Source organism: Microcaecilia unicolor, chromosome 9, assembly GCF_901765095.1.
Source record: "Microcaecilia unicolor chromosome 9, aMicUni1.1, whole genome shotgun sequence".
NCBI classification, from domain to species: domain Eukaryota; kingdom Metazoa; phylum Chordata; class Amphibia; order Gymnophiona; family Siphonopidae; genus Microcaecilia; species Microcaecilia unicolor.
In genome coordinates, this window is record NC_044039.1 from 135,263,859 (window position 1) to 135,281,302 (window position 17,444).

Here is a 17,444-nt window from a genome sequence, read left to right on the forward strand (position 1 = left end):
GCCTCGAAGCCTCCAAATTGCCCACCGGGAGCTCAGTCCTACAGCTTCCAGCACAAGCAGGTACTTGCAGAGGAACTCTCCGCCCTTCTCAGCGCCAATGCGGTTGAGCCCGTGCCATCCGGGCAAGAAGGGCTGGGATTCTATTCCAGGTACTTCCTTGTGGAAAAGAAAACAGGGGGGATGCGTCCCATCCTAGACCTAAGGGCCCTGAACAAATATCTGGTCAAAGAAAAGTTCAGGATGCTTTCCCTGGGCACCCTTCTCCCCATGATTCAGGAAAACGATTGGCTATGCTCTCTGGACTTGAAGGACGCCTACACGCACATTCCGATACTGCCAGCTCACTGACAGTATCTGCGATTTCAGCTGGGCACACGTCACTTCCAGTACTGTGTGCTACCCTTTGGGCTCGCCTCTGCGCCCAGAGTGTTCACGAAGTGCCTGGCTGTAGTAGCAGCGGCGCTTCGCAGGCTGGGAGTGCACGTGTTCCCCTATCTCGACGATTGGCTGGTGAAGAACACATCCGAGGCAGGAGCTCTACAGTCCATGCAGATGACTGTTCGCCTCCTGGAGCTACTGGGGTTTGTGATAAATTATCCAAAGTCCCACCTTCTCCCAGTACAAAGACTCGAGTTCATAGGAGCTCTGCTGGATTCTCGGACTGCTCGTGCCTATCTCCCAGAGACGAGAGCCCACAACTTGTTGTCCCTCGTCTGTCGGGTGCGAGCGTCCCAGCAGATCACAGCTCGGCAGATGTTGAGATTGCTGGGCCACATGGCCTCCACAGTTCATGTGACTCCCATGGCCCGTCTTCACATGCGATCTGCTCAATGGACCCTAGCTTCCCAGTGGTTTCAGGCTGCTGGGGATCTAGAGGACGTGATCCACCTGTCCACGAGTTTTCTCAAATCCCTGCAGTGGTGGACGATTTGGTCCAATTTGACTTTGGGACGTCCTTTCCAAATTCCTCAGCCACAAAAAGTGCTGACTATGGATGCGTCTCTCCTGGGGTGGGGAGCTCATGTCGATGGGCTTCACACCCAGGGAAGCTGGTCCCTCCAGGAACAAGGTCTACAGATCAATCTCCTGGAGTTGCGAGCGGTCTGGAACGTTCTGAAGGCTTTCAGAGATCGGCTGTCCCACCAAATTATCCAAATTCAGACAGACAACCAGGTTGCCATGTATTACATCAACAAGCAGGGGGGCACCTGATCTTGCCCCCTGTGTCAGGAAGCCGTCAGCATGTGGCTGTGGGCTTGCTGTTATGGCATGCTGCTCCAAGCCACATATCTGGCAGGCATAAATAACAGTCTGGCCGACAGGTTGAGCAGGATTATGCAACTTCACGAGTGGTTGCTCAACTCCAGAGTAGTGTGCCGGATCTTTCAAGTGTGGGGTACCCCCTTGGTAGATCTCTTTGCATCTCAAGCCAACCACAAGGTCCCTCAGTTCTGTTCTAGACTTCAGGCCCACGGCCGACTGGCATCGGATGCCTTCCTCCTGGATTGGGGGGAAGGCCTGCTGTATGCTTATCCTCTCATACCTCTGGTGGGGAAGACTTTGTTGAAACTCAAGCAAGACCGCGGCACCATGATTCTGATTGCTCCGTTTTGGTTGCGTCAGATCTGGTTCCCTCTTCTTCTGGAGTTGTCCTCCGAAGAACCGTGGAAATTGGAGTGTTTTCCGACCCTCATCACCCAGAACGAAGGGGCGCTTCTGCATCCCAACCTCCAGTCTCTGGCTCTCACGGCCTGGATGTTGAGAGCGTAGACTTTGCCTCTTTGTGTCTGTCGGAGGGTGTCTCCCGTGTCTTGCTTGCTTCCAGAAAAGATTCCACTAAGAGGAGTTACTTCTTTTTATGGAGGAGGTTTGCCATCTGGTGTGACAGCAAGGCCTTAGATCCTTGCTCCTGTCCTACACAGACCCTTCTTGAATACCTTCTGCACTTGTCTGAGTCTGGTCTCAAGACCAACTCTGTAAGGGTTCACCTTAGCGCAATCAGTGCATATCATTACCGTGTGGAAGGTAAGCCGATCTCAGGACAGCCTTTAGTTGTTCGCTTCATGAGAGGTTTGCTTTTGTCAAAGCCCCCCGTCAAGCCTCCTACAGTGTCATGGGATCTCAATGTCGTTCTCACCCAGCTGATGAAACCTCCTTTTGAGCCACTGAACTCCTACCATCTGAAGTACTTGACCTGGAAGGTCATTTTCTTGGTGGCAGTTACTTCAGCTCATAGAGTCAGTGAGCTTCAGGCCCTGGTAGCTCATGCTCCTTATACCAAGTTTCATCACAATAGAGTAGTCCTCCACACTCACCTTAAGTTCTTGCCGAAGTTAGTGTCGGAGTTCCATCTGAACCAGTCAATTGTCTTGCCAATATTTTTCCCCCGTCCTCATTCCTGTCCTGCTGAACGTCAGCTGCACACATTGGACTGCAAAAGAGCATTGGCCTTCTATCTGGAGCGGACACAGCCCAACAGACAGTCCGCCCAAATGTTTATTTCTTTTGATCCCAACAGGAGGAGAGTGGCTGTGGGGAAACGCACCATCTCCAATTGGCTAGCAGATTGCATTTCCTTCACTTATGCCCAGGCTGGGCTGGCTCTTGAGGGTCATGTCACGGCTCATAGTGTTAGAGCCATGGCAACGTCAGTGGCCCACTTGAAGTCAGCTACTATTGAAGAGATTTGCAAGGCTGCGACGTGGTCATCTGTCCACACATTCACATCTCATTACTGCCTGCAGCAGGATACCCGATGCGACAGTCGGTTCGGGCAGTCAGTGCTTCAGAATCTGTTTGGGGTTTAGAATCCAACTCCACCCACCTAGGCCCATGTTTATTCTGTTCCAGGCTACACTCTGTTAGTTGGATAAGTTGTTAGGTCAATCTCAGTATGTCCTCGCCGTTGCGAGGCCCAATTGACCATGTTTGTTGTTTTGAGTGAGCCTGGGGGCTAGGGATACCCCATCAGTGAGAACAAGCAGCCTGCTTGTCCTTGGAGAAAGCGAATGCTACATACCTGTAGAAGGTATTCTCCGAGGACAGCAGGCTGATTGTTCTCACAAACCCGCCCGCCTCCCCTTTGGAGTGTGTCTTCCCTTGTCTTGTCTTGCTACATACGGACTGACGAACATGAGCGGTCGGGCGGGAAAGGGCTAGCAAAGGCCTTGCTAGTGGAAGATTCCGATTGGCGGGGGCTGCGTGGGACGTCCACCCATCAGTGAGAACAATCAGCCTGCTGTCCTCGGAGAATACCTTCTACAGGTATGTAGCATTCGCTATAGCGACGTGCCAACTGCGATGAAGCCCCTTTCAATCCTAGGGCTTTGTCGCATTTAGTACATAGTATTCATACCATGCTTTTGTAAAGGAGCCCAAAATGAGCTATGAAATGTAGCTTAAACTAGGGATCTTTATTTTCTTTTTATATTAACCCAAGTTTAGTGCCAATGTCGAGCAAATTTCTATCACAAAGATAACATATGAACATGGGCGACGATTCAACAGTAACTTTCCATTTAGGGGTCACCACATAAGATTTGATCACATTTGTTTGAGTCTATAGGAAAGCCTTGATGGATTAGGCTCTAACTCCTCTTGACATAACTGTAGAAGACTGTTGATATTTTTCACTTTTTTTCTGTATCATTTCAGATTCCTGAAATTCATATTGGTTTCTAACATTCTACTGCTCCTCTAAGCGAGAGGGAGCTTTCCTCTCTCTAGAGAGAGCATTGTACTGAAATGAATAAGCAGAAACATTGCCACTATTTTTTCAGTGTCATTCCAGAACATAAAAGAACTCACACTACAGTATTTTCTTTGAAGTCCCATGTCAGACCTTGCATCCTTGAGGTACAACCCATCTCTGTTTTTTCAGAAAATATTGATCTGGGCTTTTCTTTTCTTTCTTTTTTTTTTCTTAGGGTTTAGGCTCACCCTTTTCCAAACACTAAACAAAAGGCATGTTACTTCAGATACTCAAGTATTTTTTCCTGTCAAGTGGGCTCTCAGTTTTAAGTTGTATGGAGGCAGTGGCTAGTGAAGTGATTTGGCTAAGGTCAAAATTGTCAGTGGTAGAAGAGGATGGAGCCCCTGCCTTCCATGATTTCAGCCTGCTCTCTAGCCATGAAACTCCTCCTCCACATTACTACTTGAATGGAGTTGTATTCACGTGCTGCCCTCTCTCTTGGAGAACATTAATTATATAATTTTATCATTACTTGGTTCCTATTCTCTATTTGCTACAACAGAGAAGCAACTGTCAATGCATCTGTTCTGTCCTTTTGTAAAACATGAGGTTCAGGACTCCAGGAACTAACTACTGATCTCTATGTAGTAGTTGATATGGTGATTTGAGATCGGATTATTTGCAAGACAGTTCTATAATCCTGGTTGAAATTACTGTGTGTCTTCTCTTTAGGCTGCAAAGTTGAAGTTCTGAAAAAGTTCCAGTGTTTGCTGGGAAAGATTAAAGCAAGAATGTTGAAAGATAAATCTTTATTTATTTATTTTTTTTGTCTGCTCTTAAAAACAGTTTTTCAACAAATGGAATTACATGGTGCTGCAGTTTGAAATTGAGGACTTCATTGTGTGAGTGAGTATGTGTATTTAGTGTGTGTCAAGCTATTGTGTTGTGGCTGGTCAGGAAGGTAGTTCATAGGAAAACCATTGCCGCTTAGTGACTGTAGGATCAGCACACCAGACTACACATTAGAAAATGACACAAGAAACAGGGAGCTGCGGTAAATCCATAGAAATGGCAAAACTACAAACGGTTTACTTCGGATGCAAAAATCGATGTGTTGGGAACAGTGAAAATCTCTATTCCCATGGTAAAACGAAAGCATACCTTTTACTCCTGAATTACCGTGCTGAGTCTCCTGGACCTGGCCTCCTCCGTTCCAGTTCTGCTGTGCTGCTTCTCATGTCCCTACCCCGGCACAAATCCTTCCAATCCTGAGCTCCTCCCTGGAACGACACTCTCAGCCAAGCAGCTCTTGAGTGGTCTCACTACTCCCACGCATGACATCACCAAGTAAGAGGACCATGGTGCCTCTTTTTCTGATAACATTTTGCACCACTGCCACCACACAGTAAATAGCGAGCTGCAATGGCACACCATTTTATTTTGTAGGTTTCAGTATGGTGGTAGTGGTGAGTTCGAAGTAGTGAGAGTAGCCAGGAGCAAGTAGAGCATGAGAGAAGAGTAGGTGTAGAAGTGAGGAGCGAATAGGCAGCGAACAGTGGGTGACAGCGTGCATCAGCTGAGAGAAACCTGATTGGAGACCACGATAAAGTGCCCCCCCTCAGCCCCCCCCCCAATGAGAACTTCTGAAAAATTAAATCATTGTCAATGATCGCTGCATGCTGCCTTCCCTCGCCAGCCGTCTCTGTCCCTTCCCTTCTCTTTTCTGCATCCAGGAATGCCCCACTCACTCAGTCAGTCTCTCTCGCTCTCTCTCAAGACAGTCTTGCCACACTCTGCCCTTGGACACCCTTGGCCTCTCCTAAACAGCTTTGCATTTAAGAATGTAACAAATGCGCTATCGACAAGGTGATTCATAGGGCACATTTCATCGCCGCTAGGGTGTACAGAGTGGGTTGTATTTTGTCTCCCTGTATACTTTAACCGGGATATTTGCTGCAATGTGTTTCTCAGGGTCTCAGAGATTATTGTTGGGGTTGGAAGGGTTAGAAGGTTGGCAATGGTTTGATTTCAGTTTCTCATTGCATTGGATCATTTTTTTGTTCCTCCGGCTGTGATAGGAAGGGCTATAACAGCTCAGACCCTTTCTGGGCACCTTGTAATGGAGCAGGAGGGAGTATAGGGGAGGGGATGTTGAGTGAAGAGGGATGGGGGAGGAAGGCTGGAGGATTGTTGATCCCTTGATCTATGTTTCTATTTTTTTTTTGTTTATTCTTTATAATTTTCTAATTTTACAATCCACATACACATGACTGCAAAAGCAGTAACTGAATTTTACAAAAAACTGAACACGGGATATAAATCTAGGAGGTATAATAGTTTTTCTATTTTTGATTACTAAATGAGAGTTCAGACTATTTCTTTTTTTATACCTCTAATAAAAATATTTAAATATAAAAATCCATAAGTGTCTGAGGCTTTCTGTGGATGGGGACAGAGCTTGTGGGGATGGGGACAAACTTTGTTCCCTATGTCATTCTCTATTACACCATGGCAGAAAACAGGTGTAAACCGCTTGCATTTTTTTTGTGTTTGATTGGATTGGGGGGTGGGGGGAGCGGTAGGTTCCTTCTGCTTTGTACTGCTAGCTCAGTTATAAACAGCTTGTATTGGGGTTATATGCCCTTTGTTTGTATCTACCCAGTGTTCCTCCTCTCTCCATTTTTATTTTTTTATCCCCTCTCAACTAAGCTCAGCCATCAATCACAGTACTAGATTGGGGCTCCAAACCATGGCTCCTTCCAAAGCCCAGCTAATGTGGATCCTAATCATAGCCACCAAGTGTCACCAGTTGCATATAGAGAGTTCTTCTGTCCGAATCAAGACTAAACTGAGTTCTAGCTGTGCTCTTGCGGCCACCCAACTGGTGTACTCCACTCTGCTTGCTTCACCTCGGGCCATCAGAGAGGTGGGCTGGGAGCCATTTTGCATCAGTCATATTTGCGCACTGTGTGGCCACACTGCATCCCCATAGCCTCTGGTCTGGTGTTGCCCATATACACTGCAAACTTCCTCCACAATATTGCGTCTGGTCTGAGAAGCAGGAACAGTAGACTGAATGGGGAACTCAGGTTTACCCTCTGGGAGTGGCTGTCTGCCCTGATCCACAGGCTGGTTCTTCTTGCCATTCCCCCCCCCCCCTCCCGGCCTCCTTTCAAAACATTCTAAATCTTCAGAGAAAAACTGTGAACCCCCCCTCTTCTCTTAGTACTTTTTCACCCTACTCTTGCCTGCCTTGGATCCTCCACTGTTTTGGTGTGACCTTTCAATGCTAACTCCTCCTGAGCTGCACAAATGTTGTTTGATTCCACTGGAAAAGATACCCAGCAATAGCACTTGCGCCATAAAAACACTAGTTGGGTTAGGTTTTTTTTTTTTTTTTTTTTTGCTGTCAAAGATCCCCCTACTTACCTGGAGAATAGACACCTCAATTTACAATTCACAAACACCTAAAAATAAAATATGTATTTATATGTAACACCAGTCCTCTGATGTTTTATACATGGATGAAAATGTTTCTTGTTTTGAAGACATAAAACATTGTTTATGGACTTTATAATAAAATTGGAAGTTATGTAATTTGTTGCACAAAGTCTGACTTGTAATTTCTCATGATTTGGTACATAGGAGCCAACTTTCAAATTATTGGGGGTGCTAAACCCAATGAAAATAATCCTCCCTGGACACATACAAGGAACTTTCTAATATTGGGGGTGCTCAGGCACCCCACAGAGTCGGCTCCATTGATTTGGTACACTGCTCTTTACAAACGCATAAGAGTGGTTTACAAGGTTAAAGAAAATGGACAGGTAAAGGTAAACTGTTATTAGAGGAAGCAAGGAATGGAAAGAGGAGATACAAAGACTTAGGCATGTAAAAGAGGAATGGCAAAAGTGGCAGCACAACAATTTAATCCCAAGCAGACAAGGGGGGAAAAACACAGAAGGAAAGGTTAAGGAACATCTGATCCCAGTGCCAGAAGGCCTTCAGTAGTGAGAAGAAAGAAAATCTTTCTTAGGGTCAAGATAATTCATGGGTTATCTAAAATAGCCAGGATTACACCTTCCTTAAACTTCCTATAGGAATTTAAGTCGATAGGGCAGACTGGATGGACCATTCAAATCTTTATCTGCTGTCATTTACTATGTACTATATAATTCCAGAACTTAGGAGCCAAACAGCTAAGGCAGAGTTCTGTGAACTGCCTACATGCATTGACCTGTAAGTGATACTGCGCTGTCAGGGTTTTGCTGATTGCAGCAGTATCTCTCCATTCGACTCAATGCATTAAATCCAGCAATTTCTACAATCTTTGAAAATCATTTACTGCTTTTTATTTTTGCTGCATGAAAATAATTGTCCAGCATTCTATGTGAGATGTGTATTCTCTTCCAAGGATTTTTTTTTTTTATGCATTTAAAGATATATTGTAAATTATTTATATCGGAAACCCTTTAATCTGTGTTTGGTGAGAGCAGGGTTTTCAGTCGGGAGAAAATTAGGAGAATTGTAAAGCTTTCTAAATATTTCTTACGTTTGTAAAACCACGTGTAACTGGGGGCTGTATGCAGGAAACAGAAGTAAAGTTATTGCACTGACTGGAATCCTTGAATGTTGGGTGATGGTCTGAAAACTCAGTCTTGTACTAAGATTTTGCTGCTCTTTTAGAACTAAGTTTATATATTTTGTACATTTGTGTCCCACATTTTCCCACATATTTGTAGGCTCAATGTGGCTTACATCGTACCGGGAGGCGTTTGCTGGCTACGGTTTGGCAATAAGATGGCTGTTTAATTCATTTAACTGGATTATATGGGATTGGCTGCTTGAGAATATTATATGTTAATTCCCAATTGATGTGCCTGGTGCAGAGCAGTTCTATAAAGTGTGCATTCGGAGTAATGTGCTGGTTATTATGCTGATTACACGAGTATTTCATTAGAATAGTTGCATATATGTGTGCATGTGTACACATACCACTTATATGTGCCAGAATTCTGCCTAAGGGGCTCTTTTACTAAGCCATGGTAAAAGTGGCCTGCACTAGTTTTGGCATGTAAAATTGTTGCTCACTGGGCCACTTTTTACTGTGATGGGAAAAAGGCCCTTTTTAAAAATGGGGCAGTATATAGCCATGTGCTAATATTAAAATTAGCGCACAGTTATTTATTGCTTGAGCCCTTACAGCCATCTATTTAGTAGGCGGTAAGGGCTCACATGCTAACTCCGTGATAATTGGGCAATGTGGCCATGCTGCCTATTATCATTGGGAATGCCTCCCACAGTAGAAAATAGAAAATTTCTACCACAGGAAATTGCGCATGCCAACTTTGAAACTACTGCCAGGCTCCAGTGCTGTCCCAATGATAGAGGTGATTTGGCACACGCTACCCGCACGATAGCCCTGCTGCACCTTTGTAAAAGGGCCCCTAAGTATTCTGTGAATATGTACATGTTTTATGTAGCGTGTATTTTACAGGTAGGCATGCATATACATAAGTAGAGTCTGGGTGGGACTTACCCTTATGTGTGCAACTTAGAATACTGCGAGTATATGCGTTTTACCGGAACTTAGGTGCATACACTTAAGCCAGCTTTCTATAGTTGGTATAAGTGCTTGTGTCTAACTTACCGGTGAATATTTTTCACAGTTACACTAGTATTCTATAAGGAAATAAGTGCATATGTTCCTTTATAGAATAGGCTCCTACCAGGTGCTCCTATTTCTAGGTGTCCATTTATAGAATTGCCCCCTAAGTGTGGACTTAACCAGCCTTTTTCTTGGGATAGGGAACTGGTTAAAAAATAAAAACCCATTTGGATCTATGGTACTAATATTTGTTTGCTGTTCCATTTGTGTTTGCCTTTTTAATTTTGATTATTTTTTCTTCTTTAGATGTAATCAGTGATACAAAATACATGGAATAAATATAACTGAGCTAGTTGATGCCAAGAACTAACAATGAAGAAATTGAATATTGAGAATTACAGCACTCTAAAGACTGAAATACTGGGGTCAACATTGTACTACGTCACTCAACATTGTTTATTTTATTTATTTATTCATTAAATGAACAAGTTTGGATCTCATGCAACCATTGTATTTTCCAAAGATCCTTCTCCAGAATGGAGTTGTGCATTTGAGCAGCAACAATGACGTTTATTCTTTTGGAATTTAAAGTTAAATATATTATCAAATCATGACCAGCTTGAAGCGGGTCCCAGACCTGAAAGAGCTGTTGGTAGTGGGACGCAAGGTGTTGGGCCAGACGTCTCCTCTAAGGCCCGCTCTGATGACTTTATATGAGACGGTTTAGGTCGCAGAATGGCAGTTTAGGGTCTTCAGCAATGTCTCCTGTTGGGCCACCACGCAGTGAAAGTTCTCACCATGTTACTTCTGTGCCTGGAGTTCCAAAGATGGGGGTTAGAGCAAGAATAGCAGACTGGCCTCCAAGGAAGGACAATGTCAAAGAAATGAGCAGAACCAGTCAGGAAATGGAAACAGCAAGTTGTGTTGATACTATGTCCATTAAAAGTAGCCCTGGGAGTCAAGCTAGTTCAACTAGCCTGAACTCTAGTGACTCTGCCATGCTAAAGAGTATCCAAATACTCTTAAAACCAAAACAAGACAAGCTGAGAGCTTAGACTCCAGGTTTTTGACACCAGAAGGCTATCCTAGTTCTCCTAGAAAAGCTCTTCGTCGCATAAGACAACGCAGTAACAGTGATATTACCATAAGTGAACTTGACATGGACAATTTTGATGAATGCTTGTCACCTACCTTTAAAACAGGGCCATCACTGCACAGAGAATATGGCAGTACATCTTCAATAGATAAACAAGGGACTTCAGGGGAAAGTTTCTTTCATTTGTTAAAGGGATATAGAAATGAAAAGTCTGATCATAGGGCTCCAGCACCATCAACGCTTAGTGAACTGCTACTGAGTAGTGGAAGCAGAGGTTCTGGGTTCTCTCTGGATGTGATAGATGGGTCTGTTAGCCAGAGGGACAACCATAGACCCTTCAAGGATAGAGAGAAACCACTCAAAAGACGATCAAAATCAGAGACGGGGGATTCGTCAATTTTCCGCAAATTACGTAATGCCAAAGGTGAAGGAGAACTTGGAAAGGGTTCAGATCTTGAGGACAATCGTTCAGAAGACAGTGTTAAGCCTTGGACCTGTCCAAGGTGTTTTGCTCATTATGATGTGCAGAGTATATTGTTTGACTTAAATGAAGCTGTGATAAACAGACATAATGTTATTAAAAGAAGAAAACCACCACTACAGGAGCTTCAGCTGCTGCTGTAGCTTCTTTGGTTTCTGGACCCTTATCACATTCTTCAAGTTTTAATTCTCCAAGTGGCAGCATAGAGGACCTGAACTCTAAAGAGAACCTAAATTTGGACCAGGGTGATGACAAAAGCAATGAGCTTGTTATGAGCTGCCCTTATTTTCGCAATGAGATGGGTGGAGAAGGGGGAGAGGAAGGTCAGCTTGTCCAAATCCAATTCAGGTTCCTTCTTGAATGTGAAGTGCCTCTTTTGAGTCTACTCTTAGCTCACATTGCACAAATGCAGGTGTAGCAGTGCTTGAAGTTCCTAAGGAAAACCTGATACTGCATATAGACCGAGTGAAAAGATACATTGTTGAACATGTGGACCTCGGTGCATATTATTATCGAAAATACTTTTATCAGAAGGGTAAGTTTATTTCAGTTTTTAGGTTTTTCTTTTTAGTGCTATTTTAGAAGTAATTCCAAGAAAGTTTACAAAAGGAAATTTTAGAAACTTGCTCTATACAACAGTGTAAAGTGAGCAACTCTGTGTTTTTCAAAATTATCTTCTCTTGGGAATCAAATATTTGCTTTATGGTCTCTGTAGGATTATTAAAAAAAAAAAAAGGCACTCAACCCAATTTTGTGTCTGCCAAAAAGGTTCTTTTCATTCCTGTACTTAATTTATTACTGAGGCATGGTTTTCAGTCCTTGGAATACACCCAAATAGTCAACATTCAGGATATCCCCAATGAATATGTAGGACAGAGCTCTGAATGCACTGCCTCCATTGTGTGCAAACTGTTCTCATGAATATTCACTACGGATATTCTGAAACGCAACTAGCAGGGTGTACCTGAGGCCTTGTTTTGGGAACCATTTATGTAAAGTGGTGGAATAGACTGCACATCCCTTGGATTATCTTTGGGAATCTGTGGCTTTGTAACTCCGCTCTTCTTGTTTGTGAACTATGTATATGATTCTAACCAGTGAAAGAAACAAATATCCTTGAGAGAACAAGCATTTAATTTACCAATAGATATTTCAAATGGTGACCTATGTACATTTTTTTCTTCCTTTCTTTATTATTTTTATTAACATTGGAAAATTGCATCAGCTGTCTTCATGGAATTGCAGTGTCTATTTTAGGTGGCAGGCTGAACTGTACCCCTGCCTTGGGAAATATGGGAAAACATTTCCAGAGTTGAATTATCTGGTCATATAATACTGTAATTCTAAGCATTGCTTACATATTAGCAATGCTTAGAATTCAAGACTGCAATTACTAGACAGCTTGAATTACATCAAGTATTGTCTTAGTGACATCACAGGTATAGTATTTTAGTTATTTTGCAGTTAAAACTGTTATGGTTGGTAGCTACCCAAAAGTCCAGTGTTGTATCAGATATCTTATAATTGTTTTAAAAGATTTATTTTCCAGATGAACGTTATTTGTAGAGCAGTGTTATTCGAGTTGTTTTGAAATATGTTCTGTACTATTTTATGAAAGAAAATCTGACTAATTACTCTAATTATTCTGTTTTTCTGTCTCCCCCATTATACTGCTGCCTTCTCCCAAACAAATTCACACTTAGAGCAAGTTTACTTGTAAATTGGGTTGTAACCTAGTATGTTCTCTCAAGCTGCAAGCTATATACCATGAGTAAAAATACTGCTAAATTTCCATAAGTGCACATGAGAAATTTGAACGTTATAAACACCCTGGAAAGCAGGAACTTATCAAATGCAGTCTGCTAGCTTTCTTGAAGTTTTAAAATTGTGTACTAGCAAGTTAAATAAAACTGCATCGGGCCCTTTTCCCCTATGTTGAAAAAATGACAGTGATGATTTTAGAAGGCATCTTCCATCTCTAAATTACCTCATTGTATTTTATTCTTACATGTGGTTGTTTTACTATTCTTAGGCTTCCTTGCTTCCAATCTTTACCAAGCCAGTGTTCTCCCTTCCTGCCAGCCGTGGGAGGTAGCAAAACTGATCTTTCCCAGTGACCTCACCAGTACAACCTGCTAGTGCTCATGGCAACGTTCCAGTATTTTTCTACATCCAGCAGAGGGTAGGTAGTTCAGGCTGGTGTTCCTGTACTCTAGCTCCCAGCAGTGCAGGCCTTTGCCTCACAGCTTAGTTGAGCCCAACGGCTGGCTCCCAGGTTTCCGGATCCACAGATAGGAGGAGCCTGTTCCAGAAGGATGAGCTCCACCTTAACGAGGGTGGGACCAGGCTGCTGGCACTGGCATTTAAAAAGCAGAGCAGTTTTTAAACTAGAACTGGGGAAGGCCCCACAGTCATTCAAAAACCGCATGGTTTGGAACAAGGTATCTTTCAAAGATATCACCAAAACAGGGAAGATAAGGTATCCTGATAGGGAGGTTCCAAAAGGAACCATAGTAGATCAGGTGTCCTTAATTTGCAATCTTTTTTCTGATTTTTATTTAACACTGTCACTACTGAGTAAGATGTAAATAGGAACAACAAGCATAGTTTGAATGTCTATATGCGAATGCCCGAAGCCTAAGAAATATGATGGAGAGTATATTGCATTAAATGAAAAATTAGATATAATAGGCATCTGAGACCTGGTGGAAGAAGAATAACTAGTGGGCCATGTGTAAAGGGGAAGAGGATAGTGATAGGAGTGTACTACCGTCCACCTGGCCAGGATGAACAGACGGATGGTAGAAATGTTATCAGAAATTAGACTGGCTAACAAACTGGGCAACACAATAATACTGGGTGATTTCAATTACCCCGAAATTGACTTGGTAAATGAAACATCAGGGCATGCTAGGGAGGTAAAATTCCTTGACGATCAAGGACTGCTTTATGGAGCAGCTGGTACAGGATCCAACAAGAGAAGGAAATATTCTAGACCTTAGTGGAAGCGCATGATCTGGTGCAGGCGGTAATGGTGCTGGGGCCGCTTGATATCAAATCTGATCACATTATGATTAATGTTATCGGCTTTGGAGTAAGTTCAAACAGGAAATCCAATACATTAGCATTTAACTTTCAAAAAGGAGACTATGATAAAATGAGAAGAACTGTGAGAAAACCCCCAAACTTAGAAGAGCAGCTGTGAAGGTCAAAAATTTACATCCGGCATGGATACTGTTCAAAATTACCATCCTGGAAGCTCAGGCCAAATGTATTCCATGTATTAAATGAGGAAGAAAGACCAAACGACAGCTGGCATGGTGCAAAAGTGAGGTGAAGGAAGCTATTAGAGCTAAAAGAAAATCCTTCAGAAAATGTAAGACGGATCCAACTTTAAATAATAAGAAGCGGAATGTCAAGTCAAATGCAAAGTGCTGATAAAGCAAAGAGAGACTTTGAAAAAAAGATTGCGTTGGAGGCAAAAACAAATACTAAATTTTTTTAAAGGTATATTAAAGCAAGAAGCCGGCAAAAGAATCAATTAGACTGCTAGATGACTGAGGGAGCACTCAGGGAAGACAAAGCCATAGTGGAGAGATTAAATGAATTCTTTGCTTCAGTCTTCACCGAGGAAAATGTGGGAGAGATACCAGCACCAGAGATGGTATTCAAAGCTGACAAGTCAGAGAAACTGAATGAAATTTCTATAAACCTGGATGATGTAATGGTACAGTTTGACAAATTGAAGAGCAGCAAATTGTCTGGACCAGATGGTATTCATCCCAGAGTAGAGATAGAATTGAAAAATGAACTTGTGGAACTATTGTTTGTAATATGTAATTTATGTTTAAAATCAAGCACGGTACTGGAAGATTGGAAGGTGGCCAATGTGACGCCGATGTTATTTTATAAAGGCTCCAGAGGAGATCGGAAAATTATAGACCGGTGAGCTGATCGCAATACTGGGCAAAATGGTAGACACTATTATAAAGAACAAAATTACAGAACATATTCAAAGGCACAGATTGAGACAAAGCCAACATGGATTTAGTGAAGGGAAATCTTGCCTCACCATTTTCCATTCTATTACATTCTTTGAAGGGTGAGCAAACATATGGATAAAGGTGAGCCAGTCGATATGTATCTGGATTTTCAAACAGACATTTGACAAAGTGCCTCATGAAAAACTCCAGAGGAAATTGGAGAGTCATGGGATAGAAGGTAGTTTCCTATTGTGGATTAAAAGCTGGTTAAAAGATAGAAAACAGAGTAGGGTTACAATGGTCAGTATTCTCCGAGGACAAGCAGGCTGCTTGTTCTCACGACTGGGTGACGTCCGCGGCAGCCCCCACCAACCGGAAAGAAGCTTCGCGGGACGGTCGGCACGCAGGGCACGCCCACCGCGCATGCGCGGCCGTCTTCCCGCCCGTGCGCGACCGCTCCCGCCAGTTCCTTTTTTCCGCGACTGGAGAGAGTTGTGCTTCTGCCACTCTCTCTGTTTCAGCCGCCGGATTTTTTCGACCGCGTTTACGCGGATCGTCGCTTCGCTTCGGATTACCGTTCGGTTTTCCTTTTTTTTTTTTTTTTTTTAAAAAAAAAAAAAAAAAAAAAAAAGAAAATCTCTGCGCGTGTGGAGCACGCGCTCCCCTTTTCCCTCGCTTCCAGCGGGGACGCCACGTTGCGGCCTAGTGGTCGCTCGGTCGTTTATCTTTTCGTGGTGTGATTTTAGCCACCATTGACGACTTTGACTTCGCCGACGCGATTTTTCCGTCGATGTCCTCGAAGGTTCCCGAGTGGATTTAAAAAGTGTGGTCGCTGCGGCCGGCCGATCTCGCAGACCGACACCCACGCTTGGTGCCCTCCAGTGCCTCGGGCCGGAGCACAATCTCAAGTCGTGTGCTCTGTGTCTCGGTCTCCGGAAACGGACTCAGGTTGCGAGGCAAGTTCTGCGGGACCGTCTTTTTGGAACTTGCGCCGGCCCCTCGACGTCGACCTCGACGGCATCGGTATCGAAGGCCGGTTCTTCGGTACCGGTATCGATGCCCGAGACATCGGCACCGATGGCAGCGACCCCAGGAGAACAGGTCCCGTTGGCCCGCCGGTCCGCCGGTGAGAGTGGGGTTGAGCGGCCGCGTGGTCAGTCGGCCCCGGTCACTCCCTCAGCTCGTGAGCCACGGGACCGACCCCTGTCTGACCCGGTGCCTCGAGACCGAGGGGGATCGACCTCCTCCTCCTCCATGCCCTCCGGCGCCGGTGACGTGCATCGAAAAAAGGATAAGAAGCGTCGTCACCGGACGCCCTCGGTGCATCCCGAGAGGAGTCGACGCCGAAGCGTCATCGTCGAGAGGAGAGGTCTCCGTCGGTTGTGGATGGGTACCGACGCGTCGGGGTTCCGGCACCTCGGTGCCGTCTCCTGGCTCCCAGCAGCTTCCGGCACCGACACCCTTACCGGCCCCACCGCCATTCCCGGCAGCGGGCCTGGACGAGTGCCTCAGAGCCATCCTTCCGGGGATCCTGGAAGGGCTGATGCGCCAGGCTGTGCCGGCGCCGGGGGTGCTTGCGCCCTCGGCGCCGATGACTGTGGCGCCGGCGAGCTCTAGCCCGGCGCCGGGGCTGTCGACACCGCCGCCGCTTGCGGTGCCGGTCTCGACTGCCACGCAGGTGGAGTCCCCGTCGACGTCGATGGAGGGAGCTCCGTCCCCGCCGGCGCGGGAGTCCACCGCTCGACGACACCGAGACCTCGGTTGCCTCGACGTCGAGCCGGGGCCCGGTACAGGACTCAGCTACATGAGCTAATGTCCGATACCGAGGATGAGGACTCGTGGGGGGAAGAGGAGGACCCTAGATATTTCTCCTCAGAGGAGTCTACGGGCCTTCCCCTCGGACCCCACGCCTTCACCGGAGAGGAAGCTCTCACCTCCTGAGAGTCTCTCCTTTGCCTCCTTTGTGCGGGATATGTCTATCAGCATTCCCTTCCCCGTGGTCTCTGTGGAAGAGCCGAGGGCCGAGATGCTCGAGGTCCTCGACTATCCATCACCACCTAGAGAGTCCTCCACGGTGCCGCCTGTACAATGTCCTGAAGGAGACGCTGCTCCGGAACCCTGGGTGCGACATTAACTAACCCCCACCATTCCCAAGAAAGCAGAGTCCCAGTACAGGATCCACTCTGACCCAGAGCTCATGCGGCCCCAATTGCCCCATGACTCAGCGGTCGTGGATTCTGCTCTCAAGAGGGCACGGAGTTCGAGGGATACCGCCTCGGCGCACCCGGGGCGGGAGTCTCGCACTCTGGACTCGTTTGGGAGGAAGGCCTACCAATCCTCCATGCTCGTGACCCGCATCCAGTCATACCTGCTCTATATGAGCATTCACATGCGGACCTATGTGCAACAACTGGCGGACCTGGTCGAGAAGCTCCCGCCGGAGCAGTCCAGGCCTTATCAGGAGGTGGTCAGGCAGCTGAAGGCGTGCAGAAAGTTCCTGTCCAGGGGTATTTTTGACACCTGTGACGTGGCATCTCGTGCTGCGGCCCAAGGTATAGTGATGCGCAGGCTCTCATGGCTGCGTG

The 17,444-nt window shown here is 45.4% G+C and overlaps 1 protein-coding gene across 1 annotated transcript in view; it reads left to right on the forward strand.

The window, feature by feature from the left end:
- SIPA1L1 (signal induced proliferation associated 1 like 1) overlaps window positions 1-17,444 on the forward strand; it is a 637,152-nt gene that overhangs the window by 244,829 nt on the left and 374,879 nt on the right. Inside the window, 7 exon segments of the mRNA XM_030215408.1 lie at window positions 9,606-9,927; window positions 9,930-10,005; window positions 10,008-10,310; window positions 10,313-10,983; window positions 10,986-11,186; window positions 11,188-11,240; window positions 11,242-11,411. Coding sequence (XP_030071268.1) covers window positions 9,910-9,927; window positions 9,930-10,005; window positions 10,008-10,310; window positions 10,313-10,983; window positions 10,986-11,186; window positions 11,188-11,240; window positions 11,242-11,411 — 1,492 coding nt within the window. The 5' untranslated portion in view covers window positions 9,606-9,909.